General features: G+C 35.8%; 1 protein-coding gene across 9 annotated transcripts in view; it reads left to right on the top strand.

Annotated features, from left to right (window-relative positions):
- Positions 1-23,539, top strand: part of NAV3 (neuron navigator 3) — a 512,854-nt gene that overhangs the window by 334,370 nt on the left and 154,945 nt on the right. For all 9 annotated transcript variants that reach the window (XM_077178804.1, XM_077178805.1, XM_077178799.1 and 6 more), the window contains 2 exons: positions 19,446-19,518; positions 23,216-23,393. In XM_077178804.1, the coding sequence (XP_077034919.1) occupies positions 19,446-19,518; positions 23,216-23,393 (251 nt within the window). The remainder of the gene's footprint in view (positions 1-19,445; positions 19,519-23,215; positions 23,394-23,539) is intronic.

Here is a 23,539-nt window from a genome sequence, read left to right as displayed (position 1 = left end):
TCTTGTTCCTCCTGGAAAACAGGGAGGAGACAAGAGGTGTTGGAGCTGTAGAACATTGCCATATCGATAAGAATCTTTACTAAAAAGCTTTAATTATCAGAGCGAGCACCCATTTTGGGTGAGCAGCAGTGTATCTGATAAAAGTGGGAATTGCTGTGACTATTTTTAGAACCTATAAGACAATTTCTACAACATAGTTCTTGATTTCTTTAATAATGCCTTTAAAAAGATGCTAGTAAGTTTAAAATGTTTTGTAAAAAAGACAGAAGAATGCCAAAAATGTTGCTTTATTGTATGAGACTGAAGAAAAGTTGTGGATGTTAACAGAGAAAGGTAACAAGAGCAGGTGAATCAGTCTCTGCTTAACCAGGGAGCTTTTTCTGTAGCAGAGAAAGTTAAAGAAGTGTGTGAAGCCTCAGGACAGACACAGAATACTGTGTATATACTGGTAGACATTGCTTTGTTATTTATTGTGCGAGATGTGCTCCATAGTGTTCCTGTAGTCCTGCAGAAGCCCATGGTGGCTCCATCTCTGCTTGTATGCTTGGGTTTTTCTCTGGAGGAGGACAAGGTTGCAAGAGGATGGGGTGCATGCAGATCTTTTCTTAACAAGGAGTCAGCCTGTGGGCAGGATAAATGGGTGGAAACTGCAACTGCTAAATGTGCCATGTGTCCTTCAGACTTCCTCTGACACGGATATGCTGGGCAGACACTGTGGAATAGCACCCATCCGTGTCCATGAATGTCAATATCCAAGGATGACAACATCAGCACGATATTCTGTGTCTAAAAATTGTTTGTGAAAAACAGGATAATTGTGTATAAAGTAAGAATTGAGGGTTCTACTAAGGTTCATGAATTCCACGGGAAAATGTGTGTGGTATGGTTGTGTGTTTGAGGAACAGGAAGCCTGAAAATGTCATCCCTATGTTCACTGTCAAGTGGGCACATATGTCTGCTCTTCCTGCCTGCACAGTTTTAAACTGTATTAAGAATTTCCTGGCTTTGCTGGTGCAGTTGTTGGTGAGATTGGCTGTATGGGTTCAAGATATACTTTCTGTGCTTTGGAGCAGCTTCAGGTGAGCCTTCCACACAAGCGTAACAGATTGAAATATATACAGAAATTTCACTGGGTGAAGAAATATGGTCCCTTGGGAAACTGGGAATTAAATCTGAGTTCTGAAAACTAACACCAACTCCTTTAATGTGTGGGCCAGTTTCTTCCTGCAGTGACACCTATATGACCCCTTTTGACATCTGTATGACTCCCTTTTTTTTAAATTCAGACCATATTGTCTTCACTTTTGTGCAGCCTCAAGCCAGATTGTTGTCCAGCTGGGAATTTCATGAGGACACTGCCCTCGGTGTAGATGAGCATGTCCCCAAAAGTTAGCAAGCTCCCATTGATTGCATTTCTTCCTTGGACTTTTTAAGTGGTGGTGGAAGCATTATGATCCCCATTCCCTGACAAAATTAGGTCATGGTAGTGCACAGCTTATATGTTCTCTGGTGTCCTGCCTCACAAGGATTTACTTACCTGTTAATTACACGTTTCTGAATCCAACTCTTGTGGTTTGGCGGAGTTAAGTCTCATGCAATAAAAATTTTATGGGGGCAACTGTGGGTTAAATACACATAAGAGTCACACTGGTGACCAACACTTCTTTTCACAATCTGTTCTCTCCTGACTTGCAACACTGCAGCTCTATGTGGAAGAGCAGACAAGGCTGATATAGCTCCATTATGAAAGGATATAAGCAGATGTTTTTCTGTGAGGGAAATTACACTCCTCAACCCGATACATATTCAGATTTCCCATTTTCAAGTATATATTTTTGCTTAACTAGCTGTGCTTTGTAAGTTTCTTCACTAGGTAGGTGATTTACATTAAACTTTTAACCCCTCTGGGATTCCCAGAACCCAAGGGCCCAATACTGTAATCACCAGGAGCATGTCCTAACTAGCTTTCTGAAGATGCTTTCTTAGACAAGCCGTCTCATTTCCTAGGTAGGTTCAGGGTGTGATCTTATTTTTAGGAACTAATCCCATTCCCACATCCTTCCCCAGTGATTGTCCTCAGCTGTTTGAGGGAAGACTTTCTTGAACATGTTTGACACATCCAGACCCTTGCAATCCACTGTTCAGTGTATAATGTACAAGATGTCTTCAGAGCATTTGAAACTTGTTTGGTGTTCAGTGAATGCTGAAGCCAACTATCACTGGAGTCTCCTATATTCCAAGATCTTGAATCATGAATGATGAGTGCAAGACAAAATTTTAGAAGCTGAACTTCAGGATTGGAGTTTCCTTGTTTGTTTTAGACATCAACAAAACCATTTTATAAACTGGTGTATGCCTTGCAGGAGGCTCATGCCTTTTTTATGTAATCCTCTGTGCCAGAGAAATTTAAAAATTCTCTGGCAAAAAGCAATGCATGTAGATACAAGTACAGTGAAAATATGCAAATAGATAATGCAAACTGAAGGATAGTTAAGGGAAGTAACTTCTTTATTAATCTTCATTAGTGTATACCTTAAATTTTTTTTTTGTTTTGTTTGCAGATGAAATTAACTTGACATAATGGCTAGAGAAAAAATGAAAATTAGTGTATCAGGACCAGATTATATACATAACCTCAAAAGAAAAAAGATAGAATAATGAGGGTCTATATAAGAATACATTTTTGGAATAATTGTGACTATATGAATGGAGAAATTAAAGAAAAGAAATAGAATAATTTCTCTAAGGGCAAGGTTAAAGATGTTAATGATGGTCGAATCTCAGGGGTGTAGATGTTTGAATTCTTGGTTCAAGTTTTGTTGATAAGAGATTATTAATGTCATTAATACAGCCAGTTTGAGTAAGATGAGAGGCAAACTGGTTTAGCATAGAACTGGAAGAGGAGTGATTCCAAGTGCTTTTGTAAACAAACCCTAAAATTTCCAGGAACTGAAGAAATTTAAGAGAAAATATAGATGGGATGACAGCTGGACAGACAGAGTAACAGATGCCTTTTTGTGGTAGACCAAGCATATTTTTACTCTGATAGAACAAGGAAGCTGAGGAAAGGATAGAAGAACTGGTGGAAATGTGAGATTAGTAGAGAATAAAGAATGGAAGCCTTCATTCATCTTGCCTAAAGAATGTTACTGTCTTAGAAAGGCAGGGGAGGAAAATGCAATAAAATAATCATCTCCTTACTTGATAATGTTTGATTCTAGTTTGACTTCTTGTGAGACCTCTTTATTTTACACTGAAACAAGCAGTTCTCTTTACATTTAGAACATTACATTTGAGAACATTAAAAGGACCACAAGATTTATAACAATCCCTCTTCACAGAATAGCTCTGAGTTACTCACTGGTATCAGGCACTGAGATTCATATTCCCCTGAGTCATTCACATTTGACTGTCTGAAGCCATAAAAGAAAATGCTGCAGGAACACATTCCGAGTGTTATTTTACTAGGCTAGAAGAACATTATTCATGAAGGATAAATCATGTGCTGTTATTAGCCTTTTGTTTATACTTACAAATCCCTTGTCTTATTGCTGTGTAGAATCATAGGAGAATAACTCATCTAGATGTTAATGAAATAATCATGTAATGAAAAGTACATATATTGAGATGAATACTCATACAGTCTCCAGGAAATCTACTGAGTCATTAGGTTATAGTTGAGTTTGCTTGGTTAGGACTGGCATTAGGGTTTTGCACACTTTGCTTCTGTAGACCAAGACTACAGAAATACTAAAAGATCTTTTTGGTCCTTAAAGTCACCTGTTTTCTCTCAAACACTGCCTTCTGCCTCCCTCTCCCCCTTGCAGTTCCTTGAAACCTACCTCCCCTCGATCTCAATCTGGAACATGCCACTCAAGCCCCTGAGATATGACCACCTCACCCATCTATCTCTTCTCCCCATCCCTCAGCTGAGTTTGTCAGGAATGTAAATCAATCAGAAACTTGACTTAAACTCTGTTGGGAGGACATGCAGAGATTAAATGCTGCAGTATGTTTGAAAACTAATGAGTGATGTACACTTTGAAGTATTTATTGTTTGAAGAGATGCAGTTTGCAGTCTCCATTTCACCCACTTGTAATTAACTTTCCATGCTCTTCAATTTTTAGTTGGGTTTTTTTGGTGGTTCTTTTTTTTCTTTTTTTTTTCCCCTCAAACTGTCATGTGAACATTCCCTGGAGTTTTGGAGTAGAACAAATATATATTAGCAATGCATATGCTTAGACAAAGAGGTGAGGAATAAATGGCCTTGAAGCCTCCAGTAATAGCAATACAATGAAAATTCTAAACATAAACATGCAGTTAAATACATCCACGCATATTGACTATGACATACATTCTAGAAAACACCTGTGTTATAAGATATTAACAGATTTTTTCCCAGATAGCAGCAGCAGATTACAGTAAATATGTCTGCTTCATGATGGTGTATTTTTATCATCTTCTATAGGGAGAGTATGTTATAAATACCAGGAATGTCTAGAATGTTTACTGGATTTAAAAATAGAGAAGAAAGTGTGTTATATTTAGTTGAACAGCAAAAATGCATATTTAAGCTGAACAAGAAAATAAACAAGGTATCTGAAGTGGTTTTATTTTACAGTATAACCAAACAAGGCTTTCTGGTAATGTTGAGATTTTGTCAGCTTTCTAGATTTTTTCAAATGTCTGATTATTTTGGAACTGTGGCAAAATGCCAGTTCTCTTATAGTTATAGTTAAGGACTTCTATTTAAATATTTTCTAACCACCCCCACTTCTGCTTAGACTTTGATAATTTTGAGTGCTGTATGTTATTTGGAGACGGTTATTCTGTGTCTGTAGAGCTTTGAGTTTCCGTACAGAGGTAGATTTTTCACAAAAGAACATTTCTTAACATTGAGGTGAAGTACCCAGGCCTTTCATTCATCCTTCTTCCTAAAATAATCTGCCACTGCCTCTCCTGACAGTGGAGAATTCTGAGGCTTCAGTAACGTGCAAGTCTCTTGAGAAACAACGTGACAGTGTGTTTTAATGAGTGGCTTGCACACATGGCCGTGCATCTCTGTAAAGTACCTTGTGCATTTCTGATTGAGCTCAGTGATTTTACTCACTTTCAAAGGTATTTAAGCCCCTCTACCTCTCATTTGTGAATCAAAGTTTGTGGGAGCTTTTAAATTCTTGGAATTTCTGTATTATCTGGACATCTGTGAGAGCATGAGATGGCCACTCTTCTACAGATTTGCCAGAACTAACATCTCTGTTCCTTAGGGTGTGTCCAGATTAAGTTTAGATTAGAGCTACTAGACAGATTTTGAGAATTAAGCATTAATGTCTGCAAACAATAAATGAGGGCACATTTGCTCATACTTGCTGTAGGAGCAAGTAGGAGCATCATCAGCTTTTATTTGGTTGTGCTGGGGAATGCAACTACTGGGAAGATGGTTTAATGGAGACACAGGAACTGTGCAACTGTCCATAAAAAGCCGTAAAATGCTGACTGTGGTGTAATGTGTAAAGCAGTAGAGGGTGCCAGAAAGCAACAAGTTGTGGCTTCCATAGTAATTAAAGGAATTAGCAATGTTAGGGTGGAACAGGGTTTGTATTGTGAGTTTAGCTGCAGAAGGGAAGAAAGAGGACACCCTTCTTGTAATTTATACTGCTTATATATGTTTAAAATTAAAATAAATACTATCCAACAAATGATCAAGCTTTTGGAAGTATTGTGTGGTATATTATGCCTAGGTGACAGTACTGGTCACTCCGTCATCTTTTAGCCACTCTACGTACCTGGTATTTAAAACTTTGGTATTACAGCAAAGAGACTGCAAGACATGAGGCTAATAAAGTAGCACAGAATGTCCTAGCAATCTAGTTGTTACTTACAGACTAATATGGCAGCAAAACTTATCCTGTCTTACTACATTTAAAATTATGACATACATTAGAAAGTCTTGACACCCTCTCCCTTCTCTCCTGTTAGAAGGTAAAATATCAAAAATTTGTTGCCTTAAAAAGTTTGGTTTTTTGACAGTATTGCATTAACTTCCAGAATACAATAAAATTACAGTGTTAGAAAAGGAAGAGAAAGAATGAAAGTAGGTGCCTATTGAAACTACTGTGATCTGTCCAGATGTATTTTCTCACTCTGCCCTTGATCTTTGCTGGAACAGAAGCTGCCTGCATCTGCTGCAGCTTAATGTGAACTGGTTTCATGGAAAGAATGCCAAATCTGCTTGATTTTACAGTGTCTTTTACATACTCACCATTTTGGAGTTCCTTGACTTGTATGCACACTAACCCACCTAACCTTGTGCTTTTATTTGCCATTAATTTTATTCCAAGAACAAACTCCTCTTTGAACCCTGCTGCAAATCCCTTCCACTTAGAGCCTCTCCCCAACGTGCTATTGCTGGCACATGTGACTAGCACACAGCAGTGGTCTATCAGGTCAGTATTCCCTCTCTGAGAATGACAATGTCAAGGGTGACTTAGAAAGAACAATTGACCCTGGCTTTTTTTTTCTTTCATTCTCCTCCTCTTATCCCAATATCTAAAATTACAGTGTTATGGAGTTAGAATGTACTTCCTTGCCTGCTCTTTCAGTATATATTTATGTACTACTGTTGTAATCACCATATTTTCCGTGAAATGTCAAAATGAAACATCCTGTATTTGTCAAAAAATGTTTCATGTCCTTCCCAATCATGTCCACAGCCATGGGACCAGATCAAGAGTAGTTATGGATTTTTCACCATTGAAATAACTGCTCTGGCAGCCTTCTCCTGCTGTCAACAGCCCATGCATCTGACCTCTGACCACTCTGAAGTGGCACCAGATAGCATGAGGCACGTGAAATTCGGAATTAGTAAAAATCTAGACAATCTTTGAACTGGACTTAAATACTGATGTTAATTCAAAATATAAACTTTATTACAGCTATTATACGCAATGCTGCTAAGGTACAGATGGGTAAATTGGCTTAAATTAACTTTAGGACAAGCAAGTTATCACAAAGACTGCTCATTTCAACAGCATTAACTAATCCTTTTTCATGTAAAGGCTTTTGATCAAGTGAATTAAAATATTAAGACAATCTCCTTATATTTTAATGTAACTTGTCTTTTTAAATCCGCTATGACCTGAAACTTAATACATAAATAGTTAGAATACAGTACAACCATTTTTGTTTCAACGAAAATAAATAGTATAAATATAAATATAGAAATTTATTTGGCAGCCATCTGATGTGCAGAAATTATTTAAAACACTCCTAGTCTGAGGAGTCTGCTGACCATATGATCAACAGATGACCACATGACATAAATCAGAGGTTTACTTATTTAGAGTTGAACTTATTTTAAGTTGGCCCAGTGTCTGGATATGTATTAGTCTGGGCAGGGTTCATTTTCAGCATCTATTTTCAGTGTCTGTCCAAGATTTTTTTTTTTTCTTCTTTTTTTTTGAGGCAAGGTTATCGTCAATGTCACAAACTGATCACAAATATTTTTTTGCCTTTTTGATTGTTTATATCAACTTAAAAACATTTGTTTACCTATGCAGTTCCAAGCAACTCTTTCAGGTGGCATCCCGGACCAACACCAAACCTGCAAAGTTCTAAAGGGTGAATCTGAAAGTCTTCCTGAAAGTGAAATATATTTGTATTTTAGCTTGTAGCTTTTGGCAGTCTTTAATTCTACAACAATTAGATTATATTTTGTTTAGACTTGTATCGGCAGCTAATTAGAAGGTTGTTTGGATTATTCATACCTCTTGATTCTTCAGTATTTCTTTGGAATTACAATGGGACTGTACAAATGGCTTTTTCCTCTAGGGGAAAAAAGCACCACAAGAATTTTCTTTGTCCCTTGGTTTCCATACTTAAGAACTGAGATCTATTTGCATGTAATAGTTCATGTTAATTTTTTTTTTTTCATAAATACTAGTTCACAGAGTTGGATAGTCTTTTTTATTCTAATTGTATACATAACTAACTAACTAGCATCCCAGCCCTGTGAGCTATTTTGCCTTTATTTGCCTGTCACACAGATTTTCTCAGCAATTCCGCCCAATAACAACTTTAAATTAGGTGTTTGTTGTTTTTCTTTTGGTAAGAGCTCTTACTTAGTTCATGGACAGATCAGCAGTAACACTCCAGGGTAAACACATGTGCAAGGGTGTTTTCACAGTTCTTGTATATATAAAGCTTCTATTTAGATTTCTTGGCATAAACAGTTTTGAAATATTTAGATTGTTGCATTGTATGAATTAATGTATTTCAAGATATGTGCCCCCTCTAAAGCCCCTCTAAAATGCTTTTTTTTTTCTTTTCTTCAAGTAAAACTGGCAGTATTTTGGAACTTTAAGACACTTGGATGACTATTTAAAAAGTTGTTTCCTCCCACACTTTACACTTCATTGACTACAGTTGGAAGTGATGTGACAACAAACCCTAAGTGCTTGTTAAGGCTTCATTTTATAGGCTTGAGCACTTCTGATATTTCTCTTATAGCATTTGGCTGAGAAGTCAAGAAAAAAAAACTGACCCTGTTGAGCTTACAAGCAGATACCCCGCTGCCTTCTCTGGTTCCAGGTGCTTTTATTGTCCCTGACCAAGAATCTAGACTCGAGATCTTGTGAGAATGTGGAAAATTCTTACCATATTTATGAGAACAGGGCAGAGATGAGCAAGCATGAAAGCTGTTTAGAAGCATGCATGAAAACAAATACATCATGGTCTCATATTCCCATGTATGCTAAACATGGTTTGAAATGCAATGCTCAGGTACACAGGTACACTAGCAAAAGTGAAAGCCTGAATGTGAGTCTCTTGTATTATCCCTGTGGGTTTTAAAGGCGTCTGGTTTAATTTGAATGGTTTTAATAACCTGTGATATCAATTCACCATCAGGTTTTCTTGTCTTTTTCTTTAGGGCTTAGATCAATTTGAGTAAATAATATAAAAACTAAACATAGAGGAAAACTAGTAACTTATGTTCTCTAATTCATATCTTCCCAAGGAATTTAATTTCCAGCCAGAGGACCAGCCACATAACCTTAGTCCTACAGAAGACTCTAGGCTGTACTTTTAGAGGGTGCTTATAGCAAATATTTTTTATCACTTTTCATTTGATGAGCTCAATGTTCTACGAATACTGTATGTTCTACAGCTTCCATAACTATTCCCAGGGTAATATGAAAAATATGTCTAATTTAAAAAAACTTTGAATGTTTATAAAATCAGAAGGCCAGATGGATAGGAGCAAACTGTGTCTTTCCTACACAAGCTGTAGCATTATGACTTCTGGTGCAGTCAAGAGGGAGCATTCAGAAAGCACGCAGTGCATCTGGATGGATTCCAGTTGCAAAGTTCAAGAGATGAAGTGAAATGCCTCGTCGTTTACTTGTTTACTTATTTTTTAAAGGATTAATTCCGTCACTGCTTGTACTGCCCTTATTTCTAAAAGCTGTTTTTTTTGAGTGAGCTGAATGAAGTTGCTATGCATTAAGTAGTGGTGAAGGAGAGAACTGGAATTCTTTCAAAGGTTTAATTAAATCTAATAAATGAAGACTCTGTTGTAGACCTTCTTTTGACCTAATGGAGAGAAGCTCCTCTGTTTCAAAGAAGCATGCTTTTTCACACTGCACTCCAGTTTTCAGAAGTTGCCAAGTTCCATAAATATTTAGACACTGGTACCTTGCTGACTCAGAAGTGTTGCATAATTTAAAAAAATGGTAAAAAGGCTCACTGGAGTAGAGCATTGCTTTAAGAAATACTGTGTTTAAACACACAGTTCTTTTTATCATTGCCTTAAAAAAAGATCCTCCCTAAAGGGTAGTATTTATCTTCAATTTTGTGTTCTTAGTGCATGTATAAGGCTCTTTCATGGTGGTGGTGGCCTCAGGCCTATAGAGATGAGTCCTGAAGTAGCAAGTTATTTGCAGACACTCGAAGAGAATTTTGCCCTGTCTTTTCTGTTGATCCATTCTGCTGTGCAGCCATAAGCTTTCTAAGAAATTTGTGCCATGTATTGAAATACATCCATGGTTTTTTGAGTTCGAACCCAGCACTATATTCCCATCAAAAATCCAAAACTTTCTTCTCACAATTTCTATTATAGTAGCACAAAAGCATTTCAGAAATTGCCATTACTGGATTTTGTGCTTTACAATGTCTGCTGCAGAGACTACTGTATAAAAAGGGGAGAGCAGACGGGGAGAGACTATATGGGGAGAGCAAATGCAGACAAGACAAGAAACAGAAAGAAGAGTGAGTAAAAAAGCTCACACCATTATCACACCATTCTCTTATGTGGTGCAGGGTTTTTGGTGTTTGTGGATAGAGCATTTTTTTGTTTTCCATGAAAATGACAGGCAGATACTTATAATGATCTGTTTGGCCATCTAAAAATTATGATTAGGGTTGTTTTTTTATTTAGAGTAAATTATTCATTAACGTGCTGATATGTACAGACAGAAACAAACTGTATTCCATATTTGCCATTACAGAAATTATCTGACATTCACTCTAAGGTTTCCAAGTACCAAGTGAGGAGCTAGGTGAAAAATTTGCAGCATTTATTATCGCTTTCCTGACAGGGCTGACAGTAATTTATGCCAGAAGGGATCCAATTCCCACTGTACCACTTTCTTAAAAACAATACACACCCCAGTTTATGCTTTGACCTCAGTAGTGACCTCATACATTCTTTTATCAGCAGGTCAGTACATATGTCTGTTGAATTCTCCAAGTACTTGAGAAGTTAATTTGTTTTCACGTTTCTGGTTTTACTGGTCATATTTCATGTTTGGACTGCATGTTGGAGGAATTTGATGTGCATGTTTCTTAACATCTCTTGGAAAAGGAAGTGGAAGCTATTTCAGTTTTAAATAAGATTGTCATTTTTTTCCTCAAAAAAAACCTAATAATTAAATAACTCCTGTATCATTTCCTAAATATTTTTGCCTGGGAGGCCTTCTACATACCAGTAGTTATTATTCTCTAAGGTAAAATTCTCCCCAGATGCCTCCAGTAAATCAGTTTTTAATTTGCATGTATGGTCTCTTTTTGCTAAGTCAATGCTTAGTTTGGAACAGTTTTCTGGAATGAAGCTACATGGTTCACTGATAGATATTTTTATTAAGTGCTCCTTAAATTATTCTATTGCAAATAATGAGGAGTTTGCTACAAAAGAGTTAAGCTGAATGTGTCTGTATGTCAGTGTATTCTGCTTAACCCCCTAAAACGTGCCATAATTTTGATAGAAATATGGAATGTGCCTTAATCTAGGCCACGTGCAACAGCAAGTCAGCAGAATGCACGAAACATCTCCCAGCAGGACTGTTAACACCTGTTTTGTCTGGGTGGGTTTTCTAATTTACACCACCCATGGAAACTTGACATTACCTTCCAGTGTAGTCACACAAAGTTATTCCAGCCAGCTGCTAAGGTAGGAGCTTATAGGAAATAAACTACCAGAAAATAAATAACATGATTTTTGAGAGCTTGTTTATCTCCCAGTTTTCCCTTTCTTCAAATTTCCTCATTTCTACAAGGGAAACTGAGAATTCATGGCAAATTTCACTCAGTCTCAGCAGTCTGTGGCCAAGGGAACTGTGTAACATGCAGCCTGCCATACAAGCATCTTCCACAGGAACTGCAAATTTAAAACTAAGCAGCTTCCTCAGAAGAGTCATTATAAGTTTTGCATTACTCTGGGCCACATTTCTTTCCATTGCATTTACTTTCAGATTTGGAAGAATTTGTGTGTGTTCTCTGCTATTCCAAGTGTCCTTATTATGTAGTATCAGTAAAAAAAGAAAATTATTACATAGTAATACTTTGTACACTTTCTTCACATAGAATCTTGGTGGAAATATACAACTTTTAGACAGTCTTGCTTAAAAATAAGAATCTGTAATTAATTTAATATGAACACATTTCTATGTTAATAAGGACATACAACTATGAATATGCAAGAGACAAGAAAGCAGATCTTTTTCTGTCACTTGTGTTTAAACTAGTTTAAACTGCACTATATATATAAAAATAATCAGCTTGCTTGTGATAGTTCCATTATAATACTTGCAAAATGAGCTCATATGAGTCTATTTCACATTGTTCCCTTTGAAACCCTACTCTTAAATTTGAAAAAGGATCTTTCTTTTCGAATACCTATGAATCAGCTTTTGGGGATAACATACAACATTACAGTGTAGTGAAAATGGTACGACAGTTTTGCAAGTAAAATTTCTTGATAGCTTTTCACAGAAAGCAGGTAAATCAACAACAGTGTCAAATGGAAGGGAGTACATGGCATTGAAGGTGTTTCTTATAATGATTGAGGTTACTGATTGGTACTTTTACAAATAATTGAAATAAATCTTACCATGTATTATAATAAATAAATCATAATTGCATACCTTTTATGGATTAGCTACCTTTTATCCCACAGGACATGTACAATTAAAAAGGCATTCGGGGTTTTTTTCATATTTTAATTATATTACCAGTTGCACATTCTTCTAAAGAGATGAGCAGAATTTCAGATGTGCTGAAGATCTGTTTTATAGTGAAAAACAGGGAACTCTCACTACTGACTATTCTTTATGCAATAATTTAAGAATCACATTGACTCCCAAACAGTGTTGAATATGCAGCATTTGAAGAATGGATAGGCAGGTGGATAAGAACATTGGACTGCGTAATCCATTTTTGTTTGCCAGTTTTAGTCTGGATGGTGCTTTTGACATCTTCAGTTGGACCTCTTCAGAATAAGTCAGCTATCAAAAACATATTTCTGTACCCAATACTCAGCTTTAAAAAATCATAGTGCATACAGATATGTATAAAGCAAGCATGCTCATAGGTAGTGAGCAATGTATTCCCTTATCACTGAAATGGAGCAAGTTCTTTACTTGCTTGGTGTTTATGTTTTGGTGAAGGAACTATTTGACATATGCCCATTTGTACATAGTTTAAAAAAGCTAAATGTGCACTTATGAAGTCAGGTTTATCAAGCCTGGTTTTGTTAAATAATCTGAGTGATAAAACCGAGGTTAAAACCATGGCACTATAGAACAGCAAACATTTTTTATTTCTATTTCTCTGTCTCGTAACTTTTTAGCTCTTTGTTTTAAAGACTGGCAGAACATAAACACAAACTAGTGAAACCAGCTGGGAAGAAAACCCATAAGGAACAAAATTACAAAGCAAACCGAAAATCTGGGTGTTTCCCACACAACAAGTGAATTGTCAACAGGTCACAATGTGTGCAATGGATGAGTCATTTAAGAACAGAAAGTGAAATAAACTTGTCCTTTTAAATCTCTGAGAACACCTATGGGCATAGCAGGTTGTGAAAGTTTATACATTTAGCCAAAGAATAGTCTTAGGTAGTGTGTGTAGGAGGATTAACCATGCATTTGTGAGAGTGTACATGACCAATTCTCTTACTGCTATTAGACATAGGAAAATCAGAGTTTAGGCCATTTCCACCTTGAAATACTTTTCAGTATCTCCCAGAGCATTCTGTATAGCTAAATCTATATGGAAAGTTTAGTTCTCTTACCAACTCCAACATGTACATCAAAAGTGATTTTATTTACTCATGAAGATGTCTTGGTTGCTTGCCTGAACCTCTGCTTATTCTAGAGCCTGCAATTGAGAGCAGTTCCCTGGCACTTCACCTACTGAGTAAGCAACCAGATCTCAAAAGCTCGTGCATCTCCTTACATGGCTGATTCCTGTTAAAATCAGAAAAATAGTATCTGCTTTTACATTCTTTAAATGTTAATAATTTTATGCAATATGTGAATTGTAAATAGTCTAGGTTACTAGCTGTGAGGCCTGAATTTTATTTGATTTTGATTCTTTTAGTGCTCCAGAATTTGAAAGAGAAGGAGATGTGTAACAACAATAATATATTTTCTAATTCTGCATTCATTTAAATCCTCCACAAATTTTATTAGTGATGAATATCCATGTAAGAGGAAGATTCAAATGTATGTTTCTCAATTCAGGTTAATACTCTGGGGACATTTAGGAAGAAACATACTGGTAAAGTGTGTTTGAAATACAGTTATTGTGACACATACTATCTTGTACCATAATATCAATCTCAAAGGAGTACTATTTATTATTTACAACTAAAAAGAAAAAAAACATCAAATACTGAAGAGTTTTGTGGAGTTTCTGTTCTCTGGAAAGTGAGTATGAATGTGATTCACTGGATTTCTGTGGACTATTATTTCCATGGATGTCCTTAATCAACCGTCAGCAACGTTACAAAACTTGTACAGGGAAAATCCTTTGCCAAATTTACCTGGGAACTGGGTCACGAATCAGAATGTCAACACACACATGTGGAACTGTGGAAGATAGCACTGAATGAAGTGCTAACAGAAATTATTGTTTCACTTTTGCTGCCAAAATAATCAAGAGTATTTAAGAGCGTGTATGTATAGAAACTCTATGTGGTTATAATAATTTGTTGCTTTTATAAAGGTATCCCATTCTTCAGGAAGAATCCAGCTCAAAGTAGGCGAACAGTAACTAACTTGTGTGGCTATGTGTTCTTGTAAACTATATTGTCATAAAATTAATAAGAGGGGTTTAGTCAAAGCAAGATATTTTTTGAGCTTCTTATACACACAGAGAAAGATAATGCTGTGTTAGTCATAATTACATGTATTATGAGCATCCCACAATTAAATTTATTTTTGCATGTGGAGAAAGTGTCTTTCAGACAAAGGAGATGAAAAGTAATCTTGGCAACAACAAAAATAATAGGAGTAAATAGACATATTCTATGAGTCACTGGTGAGTACATCCCACAAATGAGCTCTTCCTGTAAATCAGCTGGGTATTAAGTACTACTACTATGCAAGTCCCTCAGTCTGATTTAGTGATTTTTTTCTGAGGATAAATTTCAAATAGCTTTCCCTCAAAAGCAGGTTACCCACAACTATGTGATGTCATATATGTCAACACATTTCCAATGTATCTTCTTTGTATGCTACCTAATCTATTAATATTATCAGAGCTGTGACATTTCCTTTTATTTCTACATCTTCATATGAACTGTATCCCCTTATATACCAGTGTAAAAATATATTGGAGATTGCTACTATTTATGGTGTTAGGTGTCCCAGATGCTTTTTTCATGATGCTATGTGTATGAATACTACAAAAAAGGATCAGATTTATGAAGAAAGCTTAATATATTGTAAACGTAATCTATTAGGCTTAAATTAAAAAGTATCAAATGGTTATCTACCTGATGATGCCCACAAATTAATTCCTAAATTAGCATCATCTTCGCTAAGTGTATCTTTACCCACAATGCTGGAGATACATTTCAGAATTTGACATAATATCCTTGAGTTTTGATGAGGAGGTGATTAGGTTTCCAAATTAGGGTTTTGTTACCTCTGGAAAGCAATTTCATGTAGTGTTGTTTGAATAGCTAAGTGGCAAATGTCTATATGGCAATGAAGGTTTATTATATTGTTAATTATTTAAGCTATTTATAGTTGTTAAAGTTTTTAGTATTTAAGTTCTGCTATTCAATGTGCTGCATTTATTCCGTGCTTTTGAATCTTTAATATAAAATAAGAGCCTTGGAAAAAAAAAAAAAATCAGGGATTGACGGCAGTGGAGAACTTTATCATCAGCAACAGTCTGATCTCGGCAGCATGTACCTGTACAAACAAATTTGAAAATTTGAGACTCTTCTCTGTCGTGATTTGTAAGATTTGGAGTCAATCTGTATATCCTGAATTCTGTACTGTAATGAGTGATATCATCTGCTACAGTACCTTGTAGTTCTCATGATACAGCTCACTATAGTGATAAATATAATCTCTGCTATAAACTAGTTCTTTTTGCAGGCAAAATTCACCAGACTTGTGGTCATATGTAAGGTACAAAATTTGTCTGGTGTCTGTGTTGTGTTACACCACAGAATCTTCAGCCACTGATATATGAGCAGCACAATTCTGTACACACAGTGTCAGCTCTAGGAAGAGTTTACCCCAGTGAATAACTACTTATATAAACACGGGCTTCAGGAATTCATACCACTCTTGATTGAAACAGTACTGAGGAATGGAAGCTGCTTGAAATCTCTTGGAACTTTTGTAATTACAAAATTACTCTCATCTGTGAGTGAGTTTGAAGAAAAAGTGTTTGGGGCTGCTTGGGTTTGAGTTCAAAGAATAACTGTGGTTTGCCAGGGCAAGAAGTAGGTAATTAAAGCAATATTTAGAGACACGCTGAGAGCTTCAAAATGGGATGATTTTAAGGCTAACATTTTCTAGACTAGAGTGGAAAGAAAGTGAACATAACCCAAAAATGTATTAATGCATGTCTCATTGAATCCCCTAAGAGTGTCTGAGTGTTGTACAGTAACTGCAGTTATTATCAGAGAACTGACTGCAAGAGTTGTTTTCTGACATTTTCAGAGTATTATGGGCCTGTGAGTTGCCACACCAAACTTGCTCAATTCACAAGTCAAAACAAGACTTTATTATAAAGCTAACAGTGCAACCCCAGTCTATTGTCTGAAAGTTGGCCACTGCTATTGCTTCATACACCCCTACCAAAGGGGTGACTTTGGACTCAGGGCTTCTGTTACACTTCTCTTGGTGAACTCTAATGCCAAACAAAATTTGCTTTTTAGTTCTGCAGCAAACTGAGTCATTGGTGTTAGTGGTAATGATTCATTTTCTCTGAGAGTTTAAGAGACACATGCTGTAAAACATAAATTCACTAAATGTATGTGAAGGTTTAGGTAGTAGGCTTATTATTTATTATTATTCAGTATTGCAGATAGGTATTGAGATGTTTCCACATTAGGGCTTAAATATTCTCCTGTGAACTGTGATTTTCTAATATTTGTGGTCTTCTCAACTGCTGCAGAGGGGACATGCCCATTATCAAAAATTACTTGATTAAACTAGAATATGTGTTAGAAAATATTTTTCCAGTTATTGTGCTACTGGTGTACTGTACTGATTTTTCTTTATTTATTTTTATTTTTTTCCCCTCTCCCTTTGACTTCTAGTGCTTATAGAGCTGAACTTGCCATGTTTGAAGTGATTGATACTGCATTATGGTTGATTTGAAAGACACAATGAGTTATGCAGCTAATAGCCCACCAAATCTTCATTTCTTTTCAATTTTTCAGAGCATAGATATTTCCATTCAAAGTTTTTTCTTACACAGTTGACATTGTTTAAAGGTTGAGTAGAAATATTCTTTTCATGTGCACAGTTTTCTCAACGGGTTCGGGGGTTTGGTTGAACGTCAGGGCTGAGCCAGCCCAGTGCCTTGCCATTGCCACCAGGAGTGGCACCATCCACCTTGTCCCTCCTTCCCACCTCCCCTTTCCTCTCCCAAGCCACGCTTTACTCAGCCTGGGACACACCCTCCCCTCTGCTGGCTCCTGCACTTATCTGGCTGCACGGGAAACTGGAATGACTGAAATCCCTTTGCCTTTTTGCTGGGTGAGTTCTCTGCACAGAGCCAGCTCCTGGTGCGCTCAGAGAAGTGCTGAAGCCCAGCAGCAGCAGGGCCCTCACACCTGGGAGGAAGAGGAGGTGAGGAAGAACCAGATCTTCCTATTTTAGCTGCAGCCAACTTGCAACTGATTTAGTTATGTCATGTCTCTATGTATTAACAAAATTACCTAGGTAATTTGGGGTTTCTTCATGGTGTAAAACTACATAAACATTTAAGAAAATGGCAATTAATGCCTGGATTGCTGCCGTGACTGTGCTGGGCCAGAGCTGGAGTAATCCCATTGATTTTAGGGTGATCATTCCACATTCTAAGCTGTGAAAATTGGTGACACCCACCAAACTGATTTATGAAAGCTTTATGGTAGACCCCAATTTTTTAGTAAATTTCCTTAGTTTAACTGCTTTGAGTTTTGCTTTTCCTCTGTAATTGACTCAGTAAAAAAATTGTTTATCATTCACTGTAAATGTTAGTATGCCCTTGAAATCAAGGTTTGAAAAGACTTCTAAAAATGTGTTTAGTAGTATATTGACCTTTATTGTCCTTGAAGAGCAGATCTGAATATTTTTCAAGTATTTATAAATTTATACATTTATACCCATGGATCAAGACAGTCTGTAGACTCATAACACGTATTGCTAGGGTCAGTAGTAAAAAGAATATTTAAATCCTTTTAGCTACTACCATTTCCAGAGAACAATGGCAGAACTCCAATGTAGAAAGATGACAGTAGTCAAAGACTTTCCTAGGTGAGAAAAGATACTGCCAAGGATCAAGTAGCTTTCTTTCAAGGAGTGAATTTAGCGCTTATGTTTTGATGGTTGAAAACAATTGACATGAGACTTTGTAAAATGTGTAAACATTCAAATAAAATAACTGCATGGACTTGAGCTACTGCAGTTTTATGTTTTTAGTGTTGAATATTCTTTGCTTTATTAATGATAATAGGAATTTAAAATAGATTGTTCAAATTTTGTTTTATTTTTGTGGTCCTAATTGCCTTGAAATAAATGCATAAACCTAAAATAGTATTTTAAAATCAAACTTGTTAAAGCCACTTGAAACATAACATCTCTCTATAGATATTGTTTCTGTTTTCATAGCAGCATATTTATAGACAAAGATAGTAATTTTTATGTTTATAGCTGATTATTCCTTCAGAGGTCCTGGAAGGACTGGGGTAATCAGCTCAGGATGGTGACTTGAGAACATTTTGGAACACCCCGTCTCTATCGTGTATTAGAAATAGATGCATGAAAGCAGTCTAATTCTGTTATTATTCATTTTAGAGGCAGAAGTTTTATCCTTTTATTGATCTACATTTAGGCTACATTTTTGTACCTAAAGCTCTCTGTGGTAGCTGTAGATTTTTTCTAAATCACCAAGAGAAGCCAGCACCATGTACTTTACTAAGCAAAAACTCTTCTGAGGAAAGAAATTAGAGGAACAACCACTAAAGAGAGTGATATTATTTCCACAGAATCCCACATCATCCCAAGCAAGTACCTTTGCTTACACTGTTTTTGCTTTCATTTTTTAGTAAACTCAGCTGCTCACATCTCCAGATATATATTCAGTGTCCAATTCTCTACGAGTGCTTTCACTGCTGCTTGTTTGTAGCATACAAAATCCAGTTTTATGTTAACTAGGTGGGTTGCTGAGTTGCCAGCATGCCATTCTGGATTGGGCATTTGTGAATTGTTTTAAGCACCAAAGCGGACAATGAAAGCTTTATCTCGATTCCCCAATTAGCAGTAATCATTCTTGCTAAACTTTGATAAAGAGCTGTACTATGCAATGAATGTAAAGTATTCATTCCTGAGCAGTTTTTTTTTTTTTTTTGTTGGTTTTTTTTTTCCCCTCTCCCAACATTTCTGTGTTTTGTAAAATAGTCTTATCCTGCTTGTTATTTCTATTCATGTTGCAGATTGAGAATGTTGATGTCTGCCTTAGCTTTCTGGCAGCCAGAGGCGTAAATGTCCAAGGTCTTTCTGCAGAAGGTAAGAGAAACAAATCATCAGAACAAATAACAAGGTTTTCTTCTGAAAGCTGAATTTCTTAACACAAATCACTTGCACCTAAATACCAAGCTCCAGCTGTCTTGAACAGCATGCAGATATAGATTAATGATAACAAGTGAGAGAGTTTCCTTTTAATTTTTCCCTTGAAATTGAACCAAGAAATGCAATGTTTATGAATCGTGAGACACTGTTTTAAAACAATATTTTTTCAATGGTATTAATCTTTTAATGTTAGCTCCACAATATTAGATAGGGAAAGAACTTCCTGAGCATACTTTTTTAAAAAAAATTGTTCATATATTTGATTCAAAACAGCAAACAAGAACATAAGAATCCTGCTCAGTTAAATAAACCCAGGGAAGACTATTTGTTTCAGCAAATTTATTATTAGTAGTAATGCTGTCCAGATGAGTCTGAAAATTATAGTATCCCTTTGATGTCACCTATTAAGTCAAAGAGTGAATGGTTTTGCTGCTTCAGTTATTCTGCTGTATTAGTCACCTTAAATGATTGCCAAATGTGGTTGCAACTAAATTAATAAATATAATAAATAAAAACCATTAAAAATACCAGTTGTCTTAATAATTACATAATATTGCCTTGTTCATGTAAGAGGCAAGTGAATTAATAACATGTATATGTCTTTGTCATGTAGCAAATTAAGCAGTTCTGCAAGGTGTTGCACACCTTCAAAATCCCTTTGACCTCTATGGCACCTGAAGGTAACAGGTCCAGAGATGCAACCCTGTATTTTTATTTTGCTTGTAGCATAACTAAAAGCTGGAAGGATTTTTTTTTTTTTCCAGAGATGGTAATTTCAGTTGAATTCTAGAAGATGCATGGAGAAAAAATTGGGAATGCTAGCCACTCTTTGATTGTGAAATTAACTCAGAATTACTATCTTTCACTATCTGAACCTATCTAGGATTTTAAACATGCAACACAGACATGATGTGTTCTATCTAGTCACCTTGATTGTCAAATTGAAAAGCTCCCTCAGTGATTCAGGAGAACCTTTGTGTCTACTTGTAGATATCCTGTTGCAACAGAATATTGAAAGTTTGCATTCTCTCATTCACCTCAAAGTTATTTAGAACCAGAATTTCTAGAGCAGCCTATCTTTACTTTGATATAAAGTATGAATTTATGTGTGAATAGCACGAATTTATTTTTTGAGGATACTCATCATTCTCATACTCATCAATATGTCATGACATGGTACATGACATATTTTCTGTACTTTTTAAAATCAGAATCTGCCTGCATTCTGCAATGCCTTTATTCCTACCTTTGTTTTACTTCGGAAAATAATTTTAATAGGATATATGCTTCAATTGTGTAGCTCTAAGTTCATGTGCTACTAAAAGCAATACTACTACATAGGACTAAGTGCAAGGACTATGATTTAAAATGCTCTTTATTCTTCAAAACCAAATTTTAATGTTTAGTGCTGAAGTAAGATTAAAATTAATTCTGCTGTTACACAATTGGTCATGAATCTGAAGTAAATCCACTACTACCTTCATAACGATATTCTTCAAAGTCCTGCAGAGGTGTGATTTCCTTAAATATACTATTTTTACTGTGTATAATCCTGAAATTACAATTTTATAGGGGGAGAAGAAATTTAGTTTCTTGTAATAAGCTTTGGTAAACGTGTCTTGTTACTACTGGGTCATTTATTAATGACCACAGAGGTTGCAGAACAATAAACCATTAGCTTAACAAGTTTTGAAGATTTCACAGCCATTTTATGACCTCATTTTGACAATTGAACAAAGAGGTCTAAAAGAAAAGTAATTTTCAAATCTTGGCTACCAAATCTCTGCTTGAGAGCCCAGTTGATAAATAATTGTCCAGTTGCTACAAAGAAAATCTTCTCATTTTCCAAGTATATGTTTAGTACGCATGAGAAGTTTCTGGATTTTTTGCTTGTGAGAAATATTCTAACTTCAACTCTATTAAAATTAGGAAAGAAAAAGTTAGTGATAGCATCCTTCCCTAAAGATAGTAACAAATATATTAACACAAAAGGAGCAAAATTTAAGATTGAAAAATGTTGAGTGGGATTTAAGAAAGGATTCTTCTTCTGAGCATGAAGTGATGCAAAATGATAAGAATAAATAAACTGGTGTCACGTACTGAGAGTCTTCTCAAAACAGAGCCACTTAAAATGGATAGTTACATGGTTTTTTGGGAGTGTTTTTAGGATAATTTTAAATACAAATTTTCTGTCTTCCTTGACAGTGATCTTCCTTGAAACCAACATGACTGCAAAGTTGTCTTTGCCTAAAAAGTTTACTTGGCTCTGGGAAAGTTCTACATATCTCTTATGGTCTCATTGATAATCAAATATCCTGCAGCATCTTCACAGAGGAGATGAATAAGTATGGCTGCTTAGAATAGATTCACATTTTGAAAAGTATATTTCAGTGTCCAGGATTAGGTTTGATTTTGAAGAACATGTTGTGAGTATAAAAGCTCCAGTGTTTACTGCCTTAGTATACGTATTAACATTTCACCTAATCCTATTGAAAAAAAAAATTTGGTTTAAGAGACATGAAAATGACAGTAATTCGTATAAATTCAGCTTGAAAATTTCCTTGGGAAAGCTGTGCAGTACACACAGCTCAGTATTTTGATTTGAAGGGAAGGCATGTCAGGTTGCAAGTCTATAGGTCTAATAAAAACCTTTCCCAAGATGGTCAGTGCCAAAGAAAATTAATTATGAAGTTATGAACAGACCTACATGCTGCAGATAATTTCATTAAAGTCTTCTGAGGTTTCTTTTTGTCACTGAAATCCTTTATCAGCAAAGAATAACAATATCCTTGTAAAATCTTCATCTCAGGCTGGGAAAAAGCTAAAAAAGTAATGGGAGTCATAGGGATGCTACTGGGGTTCACCAGAATTATAATCAGGTAGCTGTTTAGCCTTGTCAAAGCTGCAGTTTTTGTCTTCATTATCAGTAATAGCAGTATAAAATAAAAAGCTATAAAATCCTGTCATTTGAAAGTTCAAAGATGTAATCATCAGCATTACAGTCACCTTTTTTAAAAGCAACCTTAACATTTATTTTCTTCTCTTACGTTTCCTGCACACCTCTGTATGAATGGATAGGTGCTCACTGACAATAACCATTACCATACAGTCTTTTTGATTTTTCCAGAACTCACTGTTTATTACCATACAATCTTTTTGATTTTTCCAGAACTCGCTGTTTATTACCAATGTGCACAGAATTTGCTCCAAAAGCAAAAAGAGTAATTTAAAGTCATGAGGTTTGAAGGGATGTATATTTAAGACTAGAAAGAATTCAGATTTTTTTCTTAATGAGCTGTTCCTTAATTAGAATATTTGTACTTTGCTGGGACAGTACATTTCAGAATTGTGTCTTATTTAAGGTTGGATATACTCTTGTTATGACCATGCAAATGTCTCATCATGAAGGCATTGTAGAGATAGCATTGCAACACTGACACATAAAAACCTAAAATTATAATATGCTATCAGTGACACCTAAAATGTCTCTGATATTACAGGTAAATTAGGAGATATAAGACATAAACATGTATAGCTATAGGTATGTACAGACATACTTTAGTATGACTTTTACAAAACTGAAATCTACAACCAAAGTGTTTTCACTTCCTTTTCTCTTTTGCTTTTTTAATAGAAATAAGGAATGGAAATTTGAAAGCCATTTTAGGGCTGTTTTTCAGTTTGTCTCGGTACAAACAGCAGCAACATCATCAGCAACAGTACTACCAGTCCTTGGTGGAGTTACAACAGCAAGTCCCTTCAACTCCAGCTGAAATCAGCCAGTCCAAAACGCACCAAGATATGCAGTCAAGGTAGGTTAAACAGTTATTTTTCTCAGGTCTAAAAGCTTTTTATTTTTCTGTTCAAAAAAGATAAAATTTTGTTTAAAAAATAGGCTATTTAATTGTTTTTTAGCTATTTACACAGTGGTTTCAATGTGTTTTTTGATAGTAAGCCC

This window comes from Agelaius phoeniceus, chromosome 5 (genome assembly GCF_051311805.1).
Source record: "Agelaius phoeniceus isolate bAgePho1 chromosome 5, bAgePho1.hap1, whole genome shotgun sequence".
Taxonomy (NCBI): domain Eukaryota; kingdom Metazoa; phylum Chordata; class Aves; order Passeriformes; family Icteridae; genus Agelaius; species Agelaius phoeniceus.
This window is presented reverse-complemented; position numbering and strand designations above follow the sequence as displayed.